The 21,109-nt window shown below is 30.4% G+C and overlaps 1 protein-coding gene and 1 long non-coding RNA gene across 3 annotated transcripts; one reads left to right on the top strand and one right to left on the bottom strand.

Annotated features, from left to right (window-relative positions):
• Window positions 1-453: 453 nt before the first annotated feature.
• LOC130444558 (uncharacterized) lies at window positions 454-1,832 on the bottom strand. Its single transcript, XR_008909971.1, has 2 exons — window positions 1,478-1,832; window positions 454-1,304 (listed from the first exon to the last, which is right to left on the bottom strand). It is a non-coding gene; the product is annotated as an uncharacterized LOC130444558 (long non-coding RNA).
• A 439-nt stretch (window positions 1,833-2,271) lies between these two features.
• Window positions 2,272-19,433, top strand: LOC130443694 (dnaJ homolog subfamily C member 16). Of its 2 annotated transcripts, none has more exons than XM_056778442.1 (11): window positions 2,272-3,121; window positions 3,433-3,693; window positions 4,567-4,847; window positions 5,307-5,487; window positions 5,848-6,034; window positions 6,698-6,908; window positions 8,292-8,485; window positions 8,616-8,788; window positions 8,891-9,124; window positions 10,012-10,210; window positions 10,783-19,433. In XM_056778442.1, the coding sequence occupies exons 1-11, from the start codon at window positions 2,958-2,960 to the stop codon at window positions 10,993-10,995; spliced, it is 2,298 nt and encodes a 765-aa protein (XP_056634420.1). In that variant the 5' UTR covers window positions 2,272-2,957; the 3' UTR covers window positions 10,996-19,433. The 2 variants fall into 2 exon arrangements, with proteins under 2 accessions (XP_056634420.1, XP_056634419.1); XM_056778441.1 differs by having other exon boundaries at window positions 9,997-10,210.
• Window positions 19,434-21,109: the final 1,676 nt, after the last annotated feature.

The following is a 21,109-nucleotide window of genomic DNA, read 5'->3' as shown; positions in this document are numbered from 1 at the left end:
TTTAAAAAAAAAACATTCTGTTAACATCCCAATGATGCTTGAAATGTTTGAAAGGAAATAAAAAAACAAACAATATTTATAATCACCTCTGACAATATTATCGATAACTATCGTTTTGTAATAATATGATTATGTTGACGACAAAGTTCGATCCTAGCGACATCTCTCGAACTGGCTCCGTACCAAGAAAAAGATTTCTAAAATCAAAGATTTGAAATTTGAAAATAACTCGAGTAATTTTAAATGCTCGAAGCTAGTTGTTGCATCAAATTGTGAATGAAACAAAAATATTGTTGTTTACAAAAAAATATAAATACCTGAATTTAAAATGCTGTTTAAATGAAGTATTTTGGTTTCATTTATAATTTATGTGACAACCAGGTTTGACCATCTAAATTTCAAAATTAAATGGTTTATATAAGATATAGGTAGTTGGAATATTGAAACACAGGATGATTATTATAATTTTTATTTTGTTTTTGACATTTTATAACTATATCCATAAACAAAAAATTTTCTTTCACACTTTAACAGGCTTAGGACTGTTAACAGTGAGATGTTGGAGTGTATAAAAAATGTTTCTGTTTGTACATGGTACATATAATGGTATATAAAAAACTGATTTTATAACCATGGATAATTAATGATTACCTTTGTCTTTCTTGCAGCTTTCCCTATATTTAACATATGCCATATTCATCACAACATCATAGTCTTTATATTGTTGATCTTTGCCCTTCAAAATTTTATTAATAATACATATGTAATGAAAGATGCATATGTTAAAACTAATATTTACATAATCCTTATGATCTGAACAAAATATTGAGGAAATGTCTGTCAAATTCTCCAAATGAAATATTTGTTTCTTTATGCCTAAAGAATTGATTTTTTTATGTTCCCTAGAATATATTAATGAATTTGCCTTAATTAATTCGTTTGACAATATTATATTTTTACACAAGTGGCATTTGAGACTTTTTGAGTTTTGAGCTTCTATTGAATGGTTTATAAATTGGGAGATTGACTTTGGTTAGGAAATAGCAATTCTTTTCCTCTGCATAACTTGTCACTAGGATTCATAAGAGTTTTATTGTCATAGTAAATATAAGTTCTTACCAGGTAAATGTAGAGTTGGCAGTGAAAGTTTTTTTAACCTGCCAATGGGGTTTCTACAAATTGGTTCAAAATGAATATCACATATTTTATGTGATGATAATACTGTATTTGCAAGCATTAACTTGTGGTTATTTATTTTTTGCAACCAAATTCTGCAAACGTCTTCATTCCTTGGAATGGAATGTCTATAAAAAAGTAAAATAAGGATAAAATCATTCAACATTTTAACCATTCAACAAAATGATTTCGTAAATACAAATTAATGAAGTTAGGAAGAAAAGAGTTATTCTCGAATAGATATGAACTTGATTTCAATTTAAATGTTTTCATGTTGATAAATAGTAAATATTACTCTCACCTTATCGCTTGCTTATTCGTGCATCCTGGTACACAGCAGGCCTTTACTCATATCGAGTAAGTAAACACGACAGCATAATTCGCAACAATAATAACTTTTAAATGCTCAAAAATGCAAATAGCTAATAAACAAACAATATCAAACACCTTTGCATAGATTTTATGCACCTTTGCAAGATGGACATTGTTTCTCGATGCATGATTGCAACTTGGTTTCAGAAACCAGATTGACAAACATTTAAAAATAAAACACCAAAAAGTAAGCTCTTAGATGTAAGCCAGTAACAGAAATGGCGCTGAAAATCGACCTGAACTCCTATTCTAGTGCACAGGCCCTGACTAACATGACGTGAATCAAACAAACACTATTGGCTTGCTCTTGATAGCTACACTGGAACTACACTGAACTGGACCAGTGCAGGCCAGCTCATGAGTGTATAGAATTAGTTCGACCGGATACAAAGAACGATATATTGCAGAGTAGTGCTGAGAGCAATGGAGCCTTTGTTGATTATTGTATTTGAGGTTATTTGATGTGATTCGGGCATTGCAGTATTAACAATAATGGAAAACGATTTAGTACTTTTTGATATTTTATATTCGTCCTAGAAATAAAAATTATTGCACTGTCTTGCACCGCACTGTCTGAACTAATTCTGGGTAGCTGCACTACAGCTACCAAGAACAACCGTATAATTCAGATTAAAAATATGTGAAGCCAAACTGGTCAAATACAGCGCCGTCTACCGGATATCTGCGCTACTTATATGCCAAACCGCCTTCTATTAGGATTTTATATAACTAAGCGATAAATACACCCTAACGTCTTGTAGTAAACATTTAATTTGCCATAACAAATATAGAGATCAATAATTGAGATAAAAGCTACCCTATCTCCCAAAGTGGACCAAATTACAGATGTTTACAAAATTTGATAAAAATTGGTTCAGTAATTTATCGCTAACATACATCGTGACGCGAAATTAAGATGTTATATATAAATTGATTTGTATTTATACTAGTAACCCTATAAAGAGTTCCCAAGGAAATATAATTGATTAATTTTACATTGAATAATTTGCGTACACCCTCTATAAAATAGATGGTTTGTGGTTGAATGTTTACTAAAATAGTTTACAACCCAATTCTCGGAAAATATCGGGATAATTCGATTCTATTTTAATTTACCTTGCAGTTTTTTATAAATAATATAATTTATATTGTTTCCCTCCAAAAAAACTTAGCATATATTTCATAATCTTTTTCAAAATCAAAGCTTTGGAGACTTTATGAAATTATTAAAATTCAAAATAATTACTGTCTTTGCCAAAGGGTTGGCAGGAGCTAGGATAAAAATACTTTTTGACAGTTGACACACATTTTCTTATGATAAATCAATATATCTCGGCGTTTTCCCGATGATTTTTCTCACTAGTTTTAGGTTTTTAGGGTGAGTAAATGTATTTGTTAAGCAAGTGAAAATGAAATGGAGTCCCCACATTTGGATTTGTCGAGGCTGCTTAATTGTGCTTGCGTTATGGGGTGTTTCTGGAGAATTAGGTAACCCTTATCAAATATTAGGGGTTCGCAACACAGCCTCACAGTCAGAAATTAGGAAAGCCTATAAGCAGCTTGTTAAAGAATGGTAAGTTTCACCTATAAAGTTTATAAATATATTAATTTCAAGAACAATATACAAATTACTCATAAACACATTTTCATTTGTTTCTTAACTTTATCAATCGATGGTTAACTAAAGCTCAACTTAGTAAATGCATACAAATAATAATAATTGAACTTTCTATCTATTAATAATTGTCATACCCATTTTTAAAAATCTGAGATATCAAATTGAAAAAGAGTGTGAAGAGAAAATATTTTATTCCTATTTATGTAATTTGGCAATTAATTATGTTCCCATTTATCAATTGTTTGAATTGATTATCTTTTTTAAAGGCATCCTGATAAATCAAATGATCCAAATGCAGAGGAAAAATTTGTTGAAATAAAACAATCATATGAACTTTTAAGTGATCCTGATAGAAGAAAACGTTATGATATTCATGGGATAACTGAAGACGATTTTTATAAGCGACCAGAATATGCACCTTTACATACAAATCATCCTTTTGAAGACCTTTTTGCTCAGCATGGGGCCCATTTCAACTTCCAAGAAAATGATATAACATTTTTTCATAAATTGTCGATAACAACAAGGTATTTATAGTTTTCAATTTACAATCAAAACTTTTCCCACATTTTCCTCAGATTTCAATTCAAAAGTTCAATTGTACTTTGTGTATCAATTATTGCATTCATTATTCTCAATAAAGTATTTTGGATGGATTATTAATTTATATGAAAATTGTAGACAACTGTTGAAATTCTCATGTTATTTCATTTTATAAAGAAAAATATTCAGCTTATGAAAAACTGATTGCTGAAATATGAGTTAATCTTACAAAAATTAGAGGATTGATTCTTTAATTATAAAATTTACTTGTTTCTGAAATTCACTAACCACATTGTCTATTAATAATATGGATCACTGATTCTCACAGAAAGTTCTACAGCCCCTTAATGGGTGCTCCAGTAGTTTGGTGGTGCAGTGAAGAATATAGGTGCATTTGAGGGGTGATACTTTACAGTAAGGGACTGATGGAAACATGAATAAAGAGAAATAATGGATTGATATTCAAATTCACAAGATGCTTCTAATAATTTTCCTGCAGAGGGAGATACTTTTTTTTAATTGATTTTTAATGCGTCAATTTCTTAATATTTCCTTTCTATTCTGAATTCAATGGATAATTTCAAAATTTCAAACATAAATGTTTCTAATTTATACCTTTCTTGTCTGTATTTTATGAAATAAATGTTTGCATCTCTCTGTATGATTGCTATTGAAATGATGAATGAATATATATTGAAATTTCATTTACAAGAATATGAACAGTTTTCAATTAATTAACAGACAAATAAGTAAATAATTTTTAATAAATTGAAGGGGTAAATAGTTTTTATTCAAATGCACCCTATTTTAACAATCAGACAAAAGCGACCACATTATAATAATTTTTTTATTTCTAGGCAATTTGATAAAATAATTGTTCCAAAAAGTAGTACTGTACCCCATTTAATATTTTTTTATTCCGATTGGTGTTTTCAATGTATTCAAACAGCCCCATACTGTCGAAAACTGGTGGATAATTTGGAACCACTTGGTATAAATTTCGTTACTGTTCATTCTGGACGGGAGAAAAACTTAGGTAGAAGATTGAGCATTCATACATTACCGTGTTTGGTTTTATTATTAGATGGAGATATTTATGTTTATAAAGAAACAATTACTAGTGTTCAGAGAATAATTGGTAAGTAATTGAATTAAAAGTGTGAGGAAAAATAATTTCCTTTAACGTTAGTTTGTCATTTGTAGGATATTTTTTAATATAAACATATTTTCCTTTTAATTTTTTCACATAATTTCTAATGTATACAAGAAAGGTTAAATTATTCCAATTTAATTAAAAAAAAATAAAAATGAAAGGTGAAAAAAATGAATAATAGTTCAAGTGCACCAAGTTAACACATTTATATAATCATGGTCCTCCAACAATTTTTTTTTCTTCAATTTGGCTCATAACTTCAATATATACATAATTAATTTCTTCAATTTATCAAATATTAGACCCCTTTTTATATATTTTCCTGATTAAATAATTTTGATTTTAGGTATAATTTAATAAATATATTATTTATTGAAATCAAGATTATCCATTCAAGCAAATATGTCATTTGAATGTAATAAAAAAAATATAATTTTATTTCAGAATTTATAAGGAATAAGATGCCATATAAATTGGTGACTAAAATTAATTCAGATAATATAGAAGAATTTTTAAATGGGTGGGAAGATAACAGAGTAAGAGGACTCATTTTTGAACCCAGAAGTACAATTAGATTACGATATTTGGTCACTGCCTACCATTTTAGACATAGAATAGCTTTTGGGTAAGTAAACTATTAGATTATGTAAAATTTATTATTTCCAGAACACAAAATAGTCGGATTTTGAATGATTTTTTAACAGAAATGATACATTTAAAGATATTTCAATCACTTTTATATGTAGTTGGTAAGTGAAAAACTCATTCTTCCACCCAAAGCAACATATATCTATTTGGAAGTCTTACTATATTTTTTTAAAAATTAAAAAGCCAATTTTCTTATAAACTTTAATGCATACAACCAATAAGATGCTAGTGGTAGTAACTATTAGAGTAACTATAAGATATTTTAGAATAAAATTTTTTGGAAGAAATACCAATGCTTGTAAAATCCAAATATTTCAAATCTTTTTCTTCATTATAGGTTTGTAGAATCGAGAGATATAAAAAATAAATACTTGTTGCCGCATGATATGGATACTGTATTATTATTCAATGAAAATGTTTCATATCCAATGGCTAGTGTATCTATGAAAGACATTCCGACAGCTACTTTACATCATGTTATTTCTTCTAAGCAGTACCTTGCTTTACCAAGATTGTCATCTCAAGTAAGTAAACTAATATTCATCTACATCTGTGGCACTTTTAGATTACCAAAAGTTGTACAATTTTGTTAGAACAAGGTAAACAGGTATTATGTAAGGTTTTAACTGAAGCACTAGGTAGTGTGGCAAAATGTATTTTGTTTCTTTCGTTAAATGAATGAGAGGAAAGGTTCAGAGTTTACATTTCGTCCTCTGAAAATGTTAACTTGGATATTGAAATGAATGTAAATACTTATAATGTAACTTATAATTAAATTAATTTTGTTTGTCAGACAGTTATGAAAGCACTGAGCTGACAGGTGTACCAAAGAAAATGAAATAGAGAGGGAATATGGATAGTCTGGGTCCAGAAATCAAAAGAAATATAGAAGCTAATACACTCGCCAGAAAATGAGCAAGAAAGTCTGGAGTTAGGATATCTCGTCATTGCAAAAAAAGCAAAATTTGCTTTGGATCAGAAACCTGTAGGAGTAAAGATATATTTGAAGCCAGCACAGATCCTTATAATTTGAAGATGTAGATGTCAAAAATAGCTCTGGGTGGGGGGCACAATAAATTTTAAGTTTGCCTTATTATCTAACATGATATTGTATTTTTATATTAATATTTAGGTCTTATTGATATTTATATTAACATCATGATTAAGAGTTATTTTGTTTGTTCCAGGAAATTCTAGAATCATTATGCCCTGAGGATTTCAATAAACCTAGAAAGAAACTTTGTGTTGCTCTAGTTATAACTTCCTCTTCATTTTACTATCCTTACCGACAATCATTTATGTATTTATCACAGCAGCCAAATTATAATAATGAAAAAGTGAGATTCGTTTACATTTATTACGACAAACAGACAGAGTTTGTTAATTCTTTGGTGCCAGGTAATTATAGAATTTTTATTTGATGTAACTACCAAGAGAGATATGGAATTTTGTGAAAAATACAGTTTATTTTGATTTATCTTTTCTTGACTAGTAATAATTTATACTAAAATTTATATTGACACTGCCTCACAAATGAAGTGCCTATGTTTGACAAAATTGGGCTATTTACATTCAGATCTTGGAATTCTCATTTCAAATTCTATTATTAAAATTTGTATAAATTAAATAATTTATGGAATAGGGCTGAAATAGTTGCTAAAATATTTAGGATAAATGTATATCAAATAATTAGCAATTTGTTGTTGAACAGTACAACAGGCCTTATAGGCACAAGGCTTGGAACTATTCTACTGCTTTCCTCTATTTATTTTTGTTCATGGCTGCCTCACTCCAGTTCTCTATTCCTATTTTTTCTAAATTTTCTCAAAATAAGGATCTTTTCATCCAAATATCTTCTCTATTCTGGCTATATGTCCTATCCAACAAAGTTTCTTTTCTTATCACAGATCCCATCTCAGCTTCACCATACAATGCTTTTATCTCTGTGTTTGCTCTTCTCCTCCACTCGTGTTGCTTCTGCACTCCTTCAAAAATCCTTCTTAGTACCTTTTTCTCCCATGTGTTTAATTTGTTTCCTTTCTTTTTGTTCATGATCCAACAATCACTGCCATACAGCACTGCTTCAAAAAGTACGAACATTTTTTTAGAACCTTTTTCGTTTTACTTATAAGTACCCTATCATATGTGTAGGCTAGGATTTGTGTTTTTGTTATTCTGAGTGTTGCTAGTGTTTGAAACCAATTTTTTTCTACTTAGCTTCAGGTTTAATCCTCGGTCATAACTATCGTTCTGGATTGCCTTCAGAATGAAAATTTGATCATTAGTTGTCTTCCTTTGTTTGACACCCCCTTGTACCCGCCTCCTTGTTCACTATGTACCCAATCTATTTCTTATAATTCTAGTATATGACATCCAACAAAATGCTACCCCTATAATTCACACCGTATATCACATACCCCTTCCTATGTAGTGGGTAAATAATAGCCTTATCCCATTAGTTTGCCATCTGCTCTTGTTCCCATATGTTTTCAATAAAATTATATATTCACTCCCTCAAGGGTTCACCACCATACTTTATGATCTCTATTGGAATTCCATTCTTACCGCCACTTTTGACATACTTGATATCATTTTTTACCTCCTTTAGTTTTACCTCCAATGGTATTTCCTCTATCAAGACAGGTCCAATCACTGTCTCCTTTTCTTCTGGTCTTCTTCGTTCCTTCCTAGTTCGTCTTTTGGTTCTTGTTGATTGTTTATTATAATTTATCTTTCTAGTATCATCATTTTTTCTACATATAATTCTTTTCAATTTTTCAGATGATGAAATTATTCAACCTCTACTACGTATTGTGATTTTATGGAGAAGGGATACCTCTCATGTTAGGTACGAATGGGTACCTGGTAAATGGGACGCAGACAAAAACTCAAGTGACTCTACCTCAGTTTTAGAAAAAGTTATTACTAAGTTATTAAAACCTAGCGAAAATTTGCCACATGAAACAATTGTTAAGGTAATAAACATTTCTTGATTGAATTTTTTTATATATAAAGATAGGAGCTTGATAGAAACTTGATTTATTCATGTACCTATAAAGTAAAATTGTTCTTGTTAATGGTAGTTTGTTGGGATTTATTTTACAGGATTTGGTGGATGAACATGCAAGAGGGGTAGTTTGTCGGATGTACACAAAAGTTTTTCAATTTGTAGAAAGAACTTATGATGGAATGACAAGAGATCAAATACTAGCGTTATTTTCTATATTGGGAACAATATTGTTTATACTAGCCATAGGGTATTTTATGGCATATTTAGTGTAAGTATTAATAACAGTTATTTTGTATTACATTACAAATTTTTCGATTAACTGTATTTTTCTTAGTGTAAGTTCCAAGAAATGTAAAATTTGTTATTTCAGTCGTATAGAAGAGGAAAGTATCCAAAAACAAAAGGCCAAAACTAGTAACAACAACAATAGCGTTAATGTTTCATACCAACCAGAGTTACGCTTACACGAAATGCGATCTGAGACATACAATGCTTTAGTAAGGCTTTTAAAACCGGGTTGCCGTACTATTGTACTAGTTCTTGATATGCAATCTCGACAACAGTTGATACCGCCATTTCATAAGGCCGTTTGGCCTTACAGAAAGTGAGTGCTTTTAACTATTACTTGAAAAAAATTTATAATCATACAAAAGTTGATATCTTTAAAAATTTTCATATCATATTCCACATAAAAAAAAATAACAGTAGTCCAAGATATGAAATAAATACAATAGGTAGTAGGTAGTACGAGGTATAATAAAAAATATGACGAATGAAATTTTATAGTAGCAATTACTTACACTGAATATACTTCAACTAGTATGTCTCTTGTATTAAGAGTAGTGATCAGTTTGTTATGGTTTGTCAGTTTGCTGCCATAAATGCTTTAATCAGATCATGTTTGCAGTTTCTGTCGTGAAACAAGGATCTTGAACAATGCCTCAATATGAAATTTTGTTTTAAGTTGAAAAATGCATCAAAGAGATGATTCGCGGAATACTAAAATCTGTATATGATGGTTTGTTAACTTTGAAGACTGTCTAGAAGTAGTATGGGCGATTTAAAAGGGGAAATAAGTCAGTTAAGTACGAGAAATGATCGAGATCTCACAAACAGATGAAAATATGCAAAAAATGGACAAATCTGTTTGTTTTTGACAATTCTATTCATAGGACTACATTCTTTCATAGGTTATAAAAAAGTGGAAAACGAGAAAAAATCAGAAACATGGAATAAGACCCCAGGTCTGAAACGATCTTATTTCCAATTTCCAATTGGTTTGAAAAGGCCAATTAATATATTTTATACTAAAAATATCTTTTTAAAAACAGAATTTCTTTTGATTCACGGGTTTTTCACTGCTAATAGAATACTACTTCAAATGTTTTGTACTTTTTCATAATAATTTAATAATTCATCATATTTTTATTATAACTTTTATAATAATAGTGTAATATTTTTTAATAATAATTACAGTTTCAACTATTCCAGGAACAAAACATTGATGTTTTCTTATATGTACATTGAAAGGGGCCTTAAATGGTACAAGGAGCTACTTCAGCTGTCTTTACCTGAAGATAGAGATCTAAACATCAATCCTAGAAACTGTGTTGGCACAGTTTTATCTATAAATGGACACAGAAAATATTTTTGTGTCTTCCATGCAAAGCATATGGAAAAGCGAAAGAAAGTATGTAATTTATAAATATTTTACACATTTTTATATCATGAGATTAATCAAAATGACTTTTATAAACTTTAAATTAAGTACAATAATTTTTCTAATTGTCATTGTCTAACATATCTTCAGTTTGGTTGTTTCTAAGGATTTAAAACTGTGTGATAAGTGAGGCAATTCATTTTGAAGATCTCCAATAAAATTTTCATTTGCTTGCAAGTCTTTTTTCCATTTTAATTCTATTTGTTTTTCATTAAATATTTGTATACCTTTTTCATTCTTATAATTTATCAAATAATATGGTTCAATAATTCGTAAGACATCCTTGTACAATTGATTAGATTAGCTCAATATATAACAAATATAACGTTCTGAAACAACAAAACATTTTGCACATATGACTGACAAAAATCTGAATCAATAACATATACCGAAAAAAATTGCATGTGTAAATGATTGTAATATTGTAATAAAGCGAAATAGACGTTTATCAATGGTCACTAAATACATATTGATGAATTGTTGAATCATAATTAATTTTTTTCTAAAATTAGATAAATTGTTAAACTAACTGTTCTTTCCAGAAAATAAAAAACGGATCATTACCACTTCCCACAGAAATTGATTGTGAAAGTGGAGCCTTTATTGGCTTTAATTCCGATAGTTCAGATTCTGAAGGTGGTGTTTTACTACAAGGTTCTCTTTTAGATGGATTTTCAAATTGGCTAGATAGATTATTCGAGGGTACGACTCAACGTTTTCACGTCAACTATTGGCCTGAATTTCCTATCAAATAAAAGTTATAATCGCTTAATTCTATTATGGTTCATCGTTTTAAGGGAACTTCCTGTATCTACTTACAGGAACCAACCTATGTAATGTGTATTTATAATACACAATTAGTAAATAATTGGAAAGAAACGTGTTGGTTTGTTTTAAAGAGATCAATATTATCAAATGGTTAGTAAGTGGATTTTGTTGTTGGAGGATTTTTTGTATTAGTTTTTAATTGTTGAATATGTATTTTTTATCATGTTAGCAATGCATTAAGCTGAATGGTGTCCTTGGAAGCCTTTAACAGAGTTTTTTTAAATATAAATTCGCCTTTTTGTTCTAAAGTCTAATGAAATATTTATTGCTGTACTTTTTGTTTTTTTTTATGAGCAGTAATTTTTCAAAACATTGACATGTCCATTATTTCTTTAGAAACATTTGTACATTTAGTTGTAGTTTACATATTTAAAACTATTTGTTTGTAATTAGGAGTACATATAGTTGTTTTATCGCCATTTTAATATTGAAATTGTATTCAATTAAATGCTACAATGTATAGAAAACTATCTACATGAAATTATTTTTAGTTTATATCTACAGAAATCCAGAAAAGTTGTATAAAAATCGAAAATTTGTTGAAATTCATTTGTATTTCATCTGTGGAATCATTACAAATTACATATATTTGGGGATTCCATCCTATGTTAAAGATACATTATTAGGTACCCCAGAAAATATATGTAGTTTACTATTTTGTAGTGGAAAGTCTTGAAGATAAAAAAATACACTACACCATTGATGCCCCAAGAAAACGATTTATTACAATAAATACTGTAGTTTTTATCAATAAACATTTTTTAAAACTATACAATCATTAAACAAACCAATTCAATCAAAGATAAAAAATTGCAGTATCCAATATTTAAACATGCATAAACAAAACTAAACTATGTATGCTAAGTAATCTTGAGGACATTAATATGTTTTAAAAGAACTTTTCTGATATAAAAGTAATGTTAAAATAGCTATTGTGATCTATCAGATCTAGCTACCTTCATTACCAATGAATTCTATAGATATATGCTGTTGTATGTTGAAAATCTTCAATCTTTCTCGAATAATGATATGAAGTAATACCTTTTTACTAAAATTCATTTTTTTTCACTTTTTGGAAGGCGTTTGTATATACCATGGGGTGGGGAACCTTTTTACCATTTGAGGCCACATTTAAATTATTCCGCATAAACTGATTTGCCTATGAAAGTGACTTGAGTGAAATTTTTATAGTTTTCTATAGGTTTATTAATTTATTGCATTATATAGGATAAGTAAAATATGGGGGCCGTTTTTATTTAAACTTCCAATCGCTCCGACTCCGCTCAGACAGCGCTGTAGGCGACTGCGAAGCTCTCGCACCTCTCTTCACTTAGTTCTTCTTCCGTTGTGCAATCAACGTCATCTGTACTGATCCACGCATTTACGTCACTTGGCTCAACATCCGGTTGTAAAGTTTGCAAATCCCTCAAAATTGTTTGAGTGTCTACGTCTTGACTTTCGTCATTTGTTGCATGGAATGTTTCATCTTCATTCTCTTAACTCATAAGTTGATTTTGGTGCGATGGCGTGTGACGTGACGGACGGTCGATCGACGTGGACTTCTTAACACTGCTTATCGAAAACGTTCGATATTTTCAGAGGTTATAATCGTTCTGGCACTACCACCTCTTTTTCTAGACGTCGATCCAGTTTGCTCGAGGTTGTTTACCCATATTTTAATCCCAAATGGAACAGGTTGGTTACGCGGTATGTTAAAATGCCGTCTAAAATCCCGACGCGTTTGCACTAAACTATTGCCATTTTGATGATAATCCTTAATTGCGTAACCGCAATACTCACCCGTCCAACGCTCCATTGTAGGCTAAATGGCAAGCCACTTAACCGCGCGATACAAGCCCCACCCCAAATCTTATCGTTTCATTGCCGAACCCTGTATTTATAAGCTTGCGTTAGAAAAACGACTTGATTGATTTACAAATTTTTTCCTAGTTTCGACAAAAAAATTGTAAGGGACCTATTTTATCGAGAAAAACTCATCCTACAACGTGGTATTTTTTATTTTCTTCTATCTTCATCACAGAGTGAAATAATTTTGAAAATCAAAATCATTTTCGATATTTTTTTTTGACTTTAGGATATCTATAGAATCAACCTTTTTGCATATAACTTATTCTTTTCGTGAAAAATTGCCTTCGTTGACTAGGCTATTTTAACGTTGACATGATATTATTTTTTCATATTTTTCTATTTTTGTCACATTACTAGTTAATTTATAAAAAAAAATGATAAGATGGATTGAACGATAACCAAAAAATAATATTTTGGCCTTTCTAATACTTCGTATATTCTAAACATATTAGGGCTTATATCAAAAGTTTTAAATGCAAATAAATAATAATATCACATTGTTAAAACAATTGTCTCTTGAAAGTATGAACTGAAGTATTCACTTTTTCTAGTCAAATTGTAGATTTAATTAAATTGAGTAGTAGTAAGTATTTATAAAGCGGAAAAAATTAAGTAGGCACACTCATTTTTCATATAAATATTTATCTCATTTAAATGGACTGTTATTGGAATAAATTTGTTAGTTATTGGGAATTTCCATAATAATTTTTCATTTCACTATTTATAAAATGTATTCCAGTATATAATATACACATACAGACATAAGATTACAAATCTCAACAATGTATAAAAAATATTTTTTCTGTAACATGACTCCCTCACCCATTTTGTATATACCATTATAGTTGTTATGTTACTGAAATTCAATTTCTGTAATATCAAATATTCACCTTTGTTTAAAACATCGTCAAATCTTGATAAAATAAAACTATATAATAGTGAAAATGTCAGCAATTAGGATCAGTCGAAGAAAAAATATAGTAAATAATTCGTGCTCATTTTCCATTTTCCTATAGCTTCCCAAACTGTCGTACTTATAAGTAATGTATCATTCAGTGCTCATTAATCAGTATACTATTATACAATGTGTTCAGAAAATGACGTGACATTTCGATTTCTGCTATGTTTGTATATCTAAATCTTTATTATTAAATACCTACCTGTCTTTATCTCACTAGACTGTGCAATTTCATTGTCTTTTTTGCCATATTTCTATTTATTTAAAGAAATTTATGAATTAAATTAATCTCACCCAGCCACGCTACTGCTTATCGCAGACTTTTTGGCAGGAATATTTCGAAGAAATTGTGTACATACAGCTTCGGCCAATAGAAATGCATTTATGTTTACGATTCGATGTTTTCATTGGTAAACTGTGGAGATGATGAGTCCACGTGGACTGACGGTTTCTTAGATGTTTAACGAATTTTATACGGGGAGTAAACATTATTTTTCATTTCTTACAAGAAATTTGAAAAGTTATGTATTTATTTGTGAAACAAATTTTAAAACTCCTAAGGTCCGAATCATTACTGATCAAATGTAAATAATTCAGAATGAAAGAACCACAATAGACGAAAAATACATTATTCAGAGAGCAAAGGATGTTTATTTTTCGAAAATTGAGTTATATGAGAAATGAAGATCACTTTAAGTCTGATGTTGGTTAAGAAAATGTTTCATCACAAGTACAAGAACAGTTTAGCAGAATAATGTACTTGATATCACTTCTTCCATAGATGTTTTGGATGTTTTCATAGATAAAAAGTGGAGATGATGAGTCCACGTGGACTGATGGTTTGTTAGATGTGTACCGAATTTTATACGGGGAGTAAACATTATTTTTCATTTCTTAATTTGGTATGAGTTCTATGCTTATTTATGAAATATTGATTATTCTTCGCATAACTGTCTTCTGCTTGCCCATCAACATATTTTTTAAGTACATTTTTTTATAATATATTAGGGAATCACACCATTATCGATTTGTTACTTGACATAATATTTTTATGTATCTTCAGGAAAAATAGTTATATGGACATAAATCAGGAGTTTTGGCAGGCCGCTTTATTGTGCCACTTCCAAAACATGTTTCTAAAAAAACTTCAATTTAAGCGAATTAAAATGTGGTGATGCACCATTCTTCCGAAACCAAAGAATGGTACAAATAATATCTGTCCAAGCATCGAAAGGCATTTGTGTTATGTGTATTATTTCTGTCTTTCAGAATTTCAATTCGTATATAATTCTTGTAGTAGAAAGATGAAACTGATTTTTCTAGATAGAATATTTAATCACAAATAATAAAGAAAAACTGGCCACTAGATTGTATTATTAAAAGAGAAATTTTCATGGAATTCCTGTATCAAACATTTTTACGCTACTTTATCTTTTTATGTCACCATTCAAAGAATCGTTATTTTTTGATTTTTTTTTAATTTAACATGTAACTGTATGTAGAATTTATGATGAAATTTAATTTTCCATGCTATCATTCTAATGATAAATAGCGTTATAGCTTCGGTACACCAAACCTTTTAAACTATAGGTTTAGTTGACGATTTTTGAAAATCTCGTTTTTCTTTTGTTTATTATATAATATTCAGAAGCAACGTGTATTTCCCAATTAAATGTTTTGTAATACGTTGAAAAGATTTTTTTGTGAATTATAATTGATATATGTTAGCTCAGCTTAGTCATTTTGATCAATAATAATATATATCAACAACATTGTAAATCATATATGATTTAATGTAATGTAGTAATTCTTCATTCTAATTTATTTATAATTTATGTAATTATCGTAATTTATACTTCTATATCAATTCACAAAACCAACCAGATCTTATTTCAGTCGCATTTGTAGTTCCAATATATACTGTGATGGAAATTCCATTCTAGAGGCATAGCAGCTATTCGGTAGAGATCAAAGCTCTACAGCCATTTTGTTTCCTCTAATTTTTGTGAGCGAGCGTCACACGAAAAGAATTCATCCTTAAAATCATCTTATTCCCAGCTTTGCAGGGAAAATTTTTTCCTATAGCAGGGCCATTTCTAATATAATAAACAAAAATATCCCTATTTAACCCAATTAAATAATCCAACGAGTTTATTTTTATTCTGGTACTTTCAACTTTCGAAAAAGAGAAATATTTAAACTTTCGAAATGTTCTATTAGACTTTGATGCAATAAAATATAATCAAATCAATAGAGTTTAAATAACTTTGTGAAATTATAATGATTTGGAATAATGAAAGTATCTCGAATGTTATAGTATATTAATTTAAATTAACTATGAAATTTAAGAGAGAAATTCGTTGGATAGAGTTTGGTAAGTTAATGTAAATTTAAATAGGAGAGTTTGTTGGAGTGAGCCCTGATATAGGAATTTTTCCTCTGCAGAGCCACATTTTTAAGTGACAAATTAGACAACATTGTGTCAAATGTAGTCTTGTTGAAAGACACTTCATCTAAGGCTGTATTATATATTTAAAAATCCTACATATAGTAGGGGAGCCGAGGAAGTTAAATTGGCTTCACTCAAGCGTCATGGGGAAAGATAGGACGTTTTATAAACCCTTTTCAGTGGCAGGGGATACTTTTTTAGCTTTTTATAAGTATAAAAAAATACAGGAAAATATTTTTTTCATACTGTACTGTAAAGTCGACTTTACAGTACTAATTTGTGTCCGTAAAATGGGACTTTACTGATATCTTGTACTTTACAGTATTTTTAATTTTCCAATCCCGTTTAAAATAATTAGAAATGAAAAATCAATTAACATCAATAACTGTTAACAGTAATAGTGCAACCTGTTATATTTATTGTAGGAATTACTGGATGTACTTCTTTATTTACAATATGGCTGGAAGATGTGTGGTTTTGGTTTAATAAAAGTTTCACCACCTCGTATCATTCTTGATATTTTTTTTTGCTCTCTTCCATATATTTTTCAGCTTCAACTGATGAACTCTTTCATCCACCATGCCGTTTTAAAACATAAATATCAGCCCCAGCGTTGACCAACAGCGTTAACGAAGTCCTTCTGAAGCAATGTCCGTTTGTACTTTTCTGGATGCTCAAAATTGAGGAATTCAGCCTTACCTTACCAACAGAGTGTATTCCAGCTCTTTTACCTACGCATTTTCCTTGTCTATAACCTACCAAAAGGGCTTTTAGTGGTAGGTGTTTTCGAAAATTTTGATATTTTATGAACACATCCAAATATTGCACCGAATTGTTGTTGATCATTGTAAAAACCCGTCGAACATGTGTAAGATGAACACAGTTTCTTCTGGTTTGTTCTTGGTGAGTTAAATCAGTTCTTTATGGTTGAAATCCCATTAAATCAATCTTCGACTTGGCATTTTCACGATAAGAAAAATTCTCATCTCCTGTTTTTCGAATTTTTCCAATGACTTTTAATACAATACTTCTAATGTTATCATTACCTTTTGACTAAAATACAAGAAACCGTTTTCTTCGATCTGCTTCTTTCTCGCACAACTACGGTTGGATTCTGCTAGTCTCGAAGGACATAAGGTTTATTGTTGTCTTATTCCAGGATTATATCCTTAATAGAAGGATTCGTCAAATTTTGTAGATGCAAATTTTGAAAATACCAACGCATTCTTAAAAGTATTGGTCGTATTGTAAAGGATCTAACAGGATTAATTTTTTGTTGTTAGTTATACAAATGCATAAGGATGTTGCGATCTCTTGATATTTTACAAGTTGGACTAATTTAATCAATTCAAACACATCATTTATGAGATTTTGGTGAACCTTTACGGATTTGATCCTGGAAGGAACATCAATCACGTTTGAATTCATTTTACCAGTTTATCAAGTCCATTGAGGCGCTCTTTTCGTTGGTAAGGTCAATTCCATTTTTAACCATTGTATTTATACAAAATATACGAGAAATAGTCAGTGTTGATAATAAAAAAAACAAAAAAAAATACACGTACCTAGAATTTTCGATAATAACGGTAAAGCCGAACAAATAACGACGAGAAAAGCGCAATTTCCAATAACAAGGCTAAATGATTTACTTTTAGGCTTTGCTGTGAATTTTTTCATACAAGGGGCAGTATAAAGTCCCATTAATGAAGTAACTTAAATAAATTATCAATAGTCTTTCCAATGAGGTTCCCTATAAACCAAGCTTCGATAAAGAACTTACGCCTAGAGTAAATTGCTAAAAAAAATTATTATCACCTAATAGGTCACCTAAACACTTTTTTTAATGAAAATATTCAAGGAAAACCAAATCGAGCTGATTCATTTTTTGAAAGTACTTTTCAGATATATTTTTCGGTGAAAAAAATAAATTAGATGGTAAAATTTTCCAGTTCTAACAAAGGTAACAAAGTTATTTCGGTTCATGTAAAATTTCTGGTCCTTACCATCAAAATCTGAACAGGTGTAAAATTATGTAGATATATAATATACTAAATACGTTTTTCCAGTCATTTACCTGAGGAATCATCTACCTAACACACATGAAAAAAGAAAGTCATCGGTAGAGTATTGGTAATATTTGCTTCTATGACTTAGGGAAATCGTCAGATGATGTTTTTTGAGTTAGGGCCCTATTGGGACGCCATGGCTACCGACGGTAGCCAAATGGAGTAGCCACAGGCGACCATTTGTCAGTGGTTCTCATATCGAGAATAGTCACGTTGTGCTAAGAAGAAATCGTTCTTATTTATTACGTACGTCGCAAAAAGTTGAAAATAAGAAACCTGGGAAGTTACGGATCCATCTTTTTATATGAGATCGAAGTCCAAGTAGTGTTTTTTCTAAACTATATGAAGAAAATATCATCTTTTAAAGAACTATTGAGCTTATTTAGAAATGAACTGACAAAACAAGATACAATTTTAAGAAAATCTTGGTCCAGAAGAGAAATTATTTGTGACATTGAAGTGACGCAGACTCGGTATAGTCCATGGATATAATTTCAGATTGTCTTCCATGAGTGGAATAGCCACGGTTGAAGCTGCGAAACGGCAGTTCATGACTTGAAGTCGCAGACTCTACATCGTAGCTCATGATGAGTATAGCTTCAAGTTGGAGGTTTTGGTGGTTGCGACCAGTAGTTTCGTGTATTCTCAGTAGGCAAAGTGCGTTTCAACTAACAACCGAATAATCTTTTATTGCGGTATCCCATAAACAAGGTTATTTTGAATTTCTACTATTAGGACAGATCCTCACTATAATGCCATTCACAGTTTGTTCTTGATCCGATTTCGGCCTGGTAAAGTCGTACCATGTTCACATTATACAATTTGACTCAGTTCACGATTCAGTCTTGAATTGTCAATAATCATAGTCGGATGTATTTGGCTCGTAGTAATAAATAATATTAGAAAATTATTGTAATATTTGCAGTGAAAAAATGTCATTAAATTTTTCGATTGAAGAATTAGTGATTATAGTTCTTCTTTTGAAGAAAATCACAGAAAAAATAAAAAAAAAAACTCAAAATTTATTTCATTTGATGTACTGACTACTGGGTAATAGCTGACCGAACCCGAAACAAAAGAATATTCACACTATCGGCACATGTCGTGACAATTTCGATCTCGTTCAAACAAAATTTCTTCGTGATTGGACTGGGATTCGAGCGAAACTTGACTGTTACGGATAGTATGAATGTACACATATATTTTTTACTTCATAATATTTCATCAAACCGAGATTGGACCGAGAACGAACTGTGAACTGCTTTATAGTGAGGATCGGCCCTTAATCTTTCTGTATCGAAACTAGTTATGCGGCCGGTTAGTCACTGAGTTAGTAAGACGCAGTTTGCTCGTGTACATTTGAGTGGCGACGTCGCTAGGTCGCCACAGTCTAGACTCTAGAGAGTCCAGAGAGCCGACAGTCGTGTTTACGCTTACAAATTAGCGACATTGCAAATTCGTCGCTAAGTGAGTTAACGACCATACACTTCAATACGAATTATTTGGAAAGGAAGTCGGCGTCTCGGTGAGGGAGGGCCCTTATTTTTACATAATTTTTTTCAGAATAAATTTTTTATGTTACTATCTGTCTCTTTATGTTCTAATCACTTTTTAAACACGTTAAAACCTACAAGAATTTTTACATGGTGAAGTGTCCAACTGGATGCAAAGTATCCCCCATATAATAATCTGCTGCCTCGAATAAGTCCCAAAATTCCCGCTTGGGCTCCACACTAAATAGTTGTTATTGTTTTCTTATGTTATCATTATAATAATATCAATTCTGTTTCACAAAATCGGCCTCCATATTGAAATTAACAAACAACTTCATCAGTTACAACCTGCGACATTAAACTATATAATTATAAAATTCTCAAATAATCATATTAAAACGAATTATTTTAAACTTCAAACCCATTCATATAAAAGAAACTATTGAGTTTTCCCCTATCGTCAACTACCTGATTAATTTTATATTTCATTTAATTTTCAAGTTGTTATTTATTGTCTTGTGAATCTGCTGCAGATTTGTAATATATTCTTTTTGACAGTTTGCCTCTTTTTTTATTTATAAAAGTATATTTTTTGTTTTCTGCAAATAAGCGCCAAATATTGAACCAAATAAAATCGGATGAACCTATTCGTTATTCAAACTGTCTCCAAAAAAAAGTTCATTTTATAAAAACAATTTTATGAAAAGTAAAACTTTGATTGAAAAAAATGTTTGTTACAATATTAAAATATGTTGCTTGGGAGTTGATTTCTTGAAGAAAACATCGTCCCAATATAAATCATTGCGATCACGGCATTCCTTTAGTCGAGCACTAAAATTGCTCATGACGCCTCGGCAGATATTTTCAGTGATTGTTGCCATTTCGTGACGGATATTTACTTTCAATTGTGCCAGAGAATTCGATTAGTTAGCTTAATTTTGATATAAACTCACAGGGAAAAGTCCATAAGTGTTAAATCGGGATTGCATGGGGGCAAATATCTCACCACTCCTGGAGATTAATTTGCAGAAGAAATTTCATGAAGAGTGCAACCTCAAATTTTTGTAGTAAATGCGAAATAATGATGCAGGCTTCCGAAGAGAGAAGTAAGGCTTATCACAAATGATACTGACAACATTTTCGAACTTTCTTGAAGATTTTGTACGCCTGGATTTTGGTTTATCCAGTGTTGATCAAGTATCTTCA

Source organism: Diorhabda sublineata, chromosome 5, assembly GCF_026230105.1.
Source record: "Diorhabda sublineata isolate icDioSubl1.1 chromosome 5, icDioSubl1.1, whole genome shotgun sequence".
NCBI classification, from domain to species: Eukaryota; Metazoa; Arthropoda; class Insecta; order Coleoptera; family Chrysomelidae; genus Diorhabda; species Diorhabda sublineata.
The sequence above is the reverse complement of the archived record's forward strand: the minus strand, read 5'-3'. Positions and strand labels throughout refer to the sequence as shown.

Bases quoted from the DNA above. Each gene is read 5' to 3' on its own strand.
- LOC130443694 (XM_056778441.1), top strand. From the start codon at position 2,958: ATGAAATGGAGTCCCCACATTTGGATTTGTCGAGGCTGCTTAATTGTG. The intron at 6,035-6,697 runs GTAAGTAAACTA...TGTTTGTTCCAG, and splicing joins TACCAAGATTGTCATCTCAA to GAAATTCTAGAATCATTATG. The intron at 9,125-9,996 runs GTGAGTGCTTTT...TAATAATTACAG, and splicing joins GCCGTTTGGCCTTACAGAAA to TTTCAACTATTCCAGGAACA.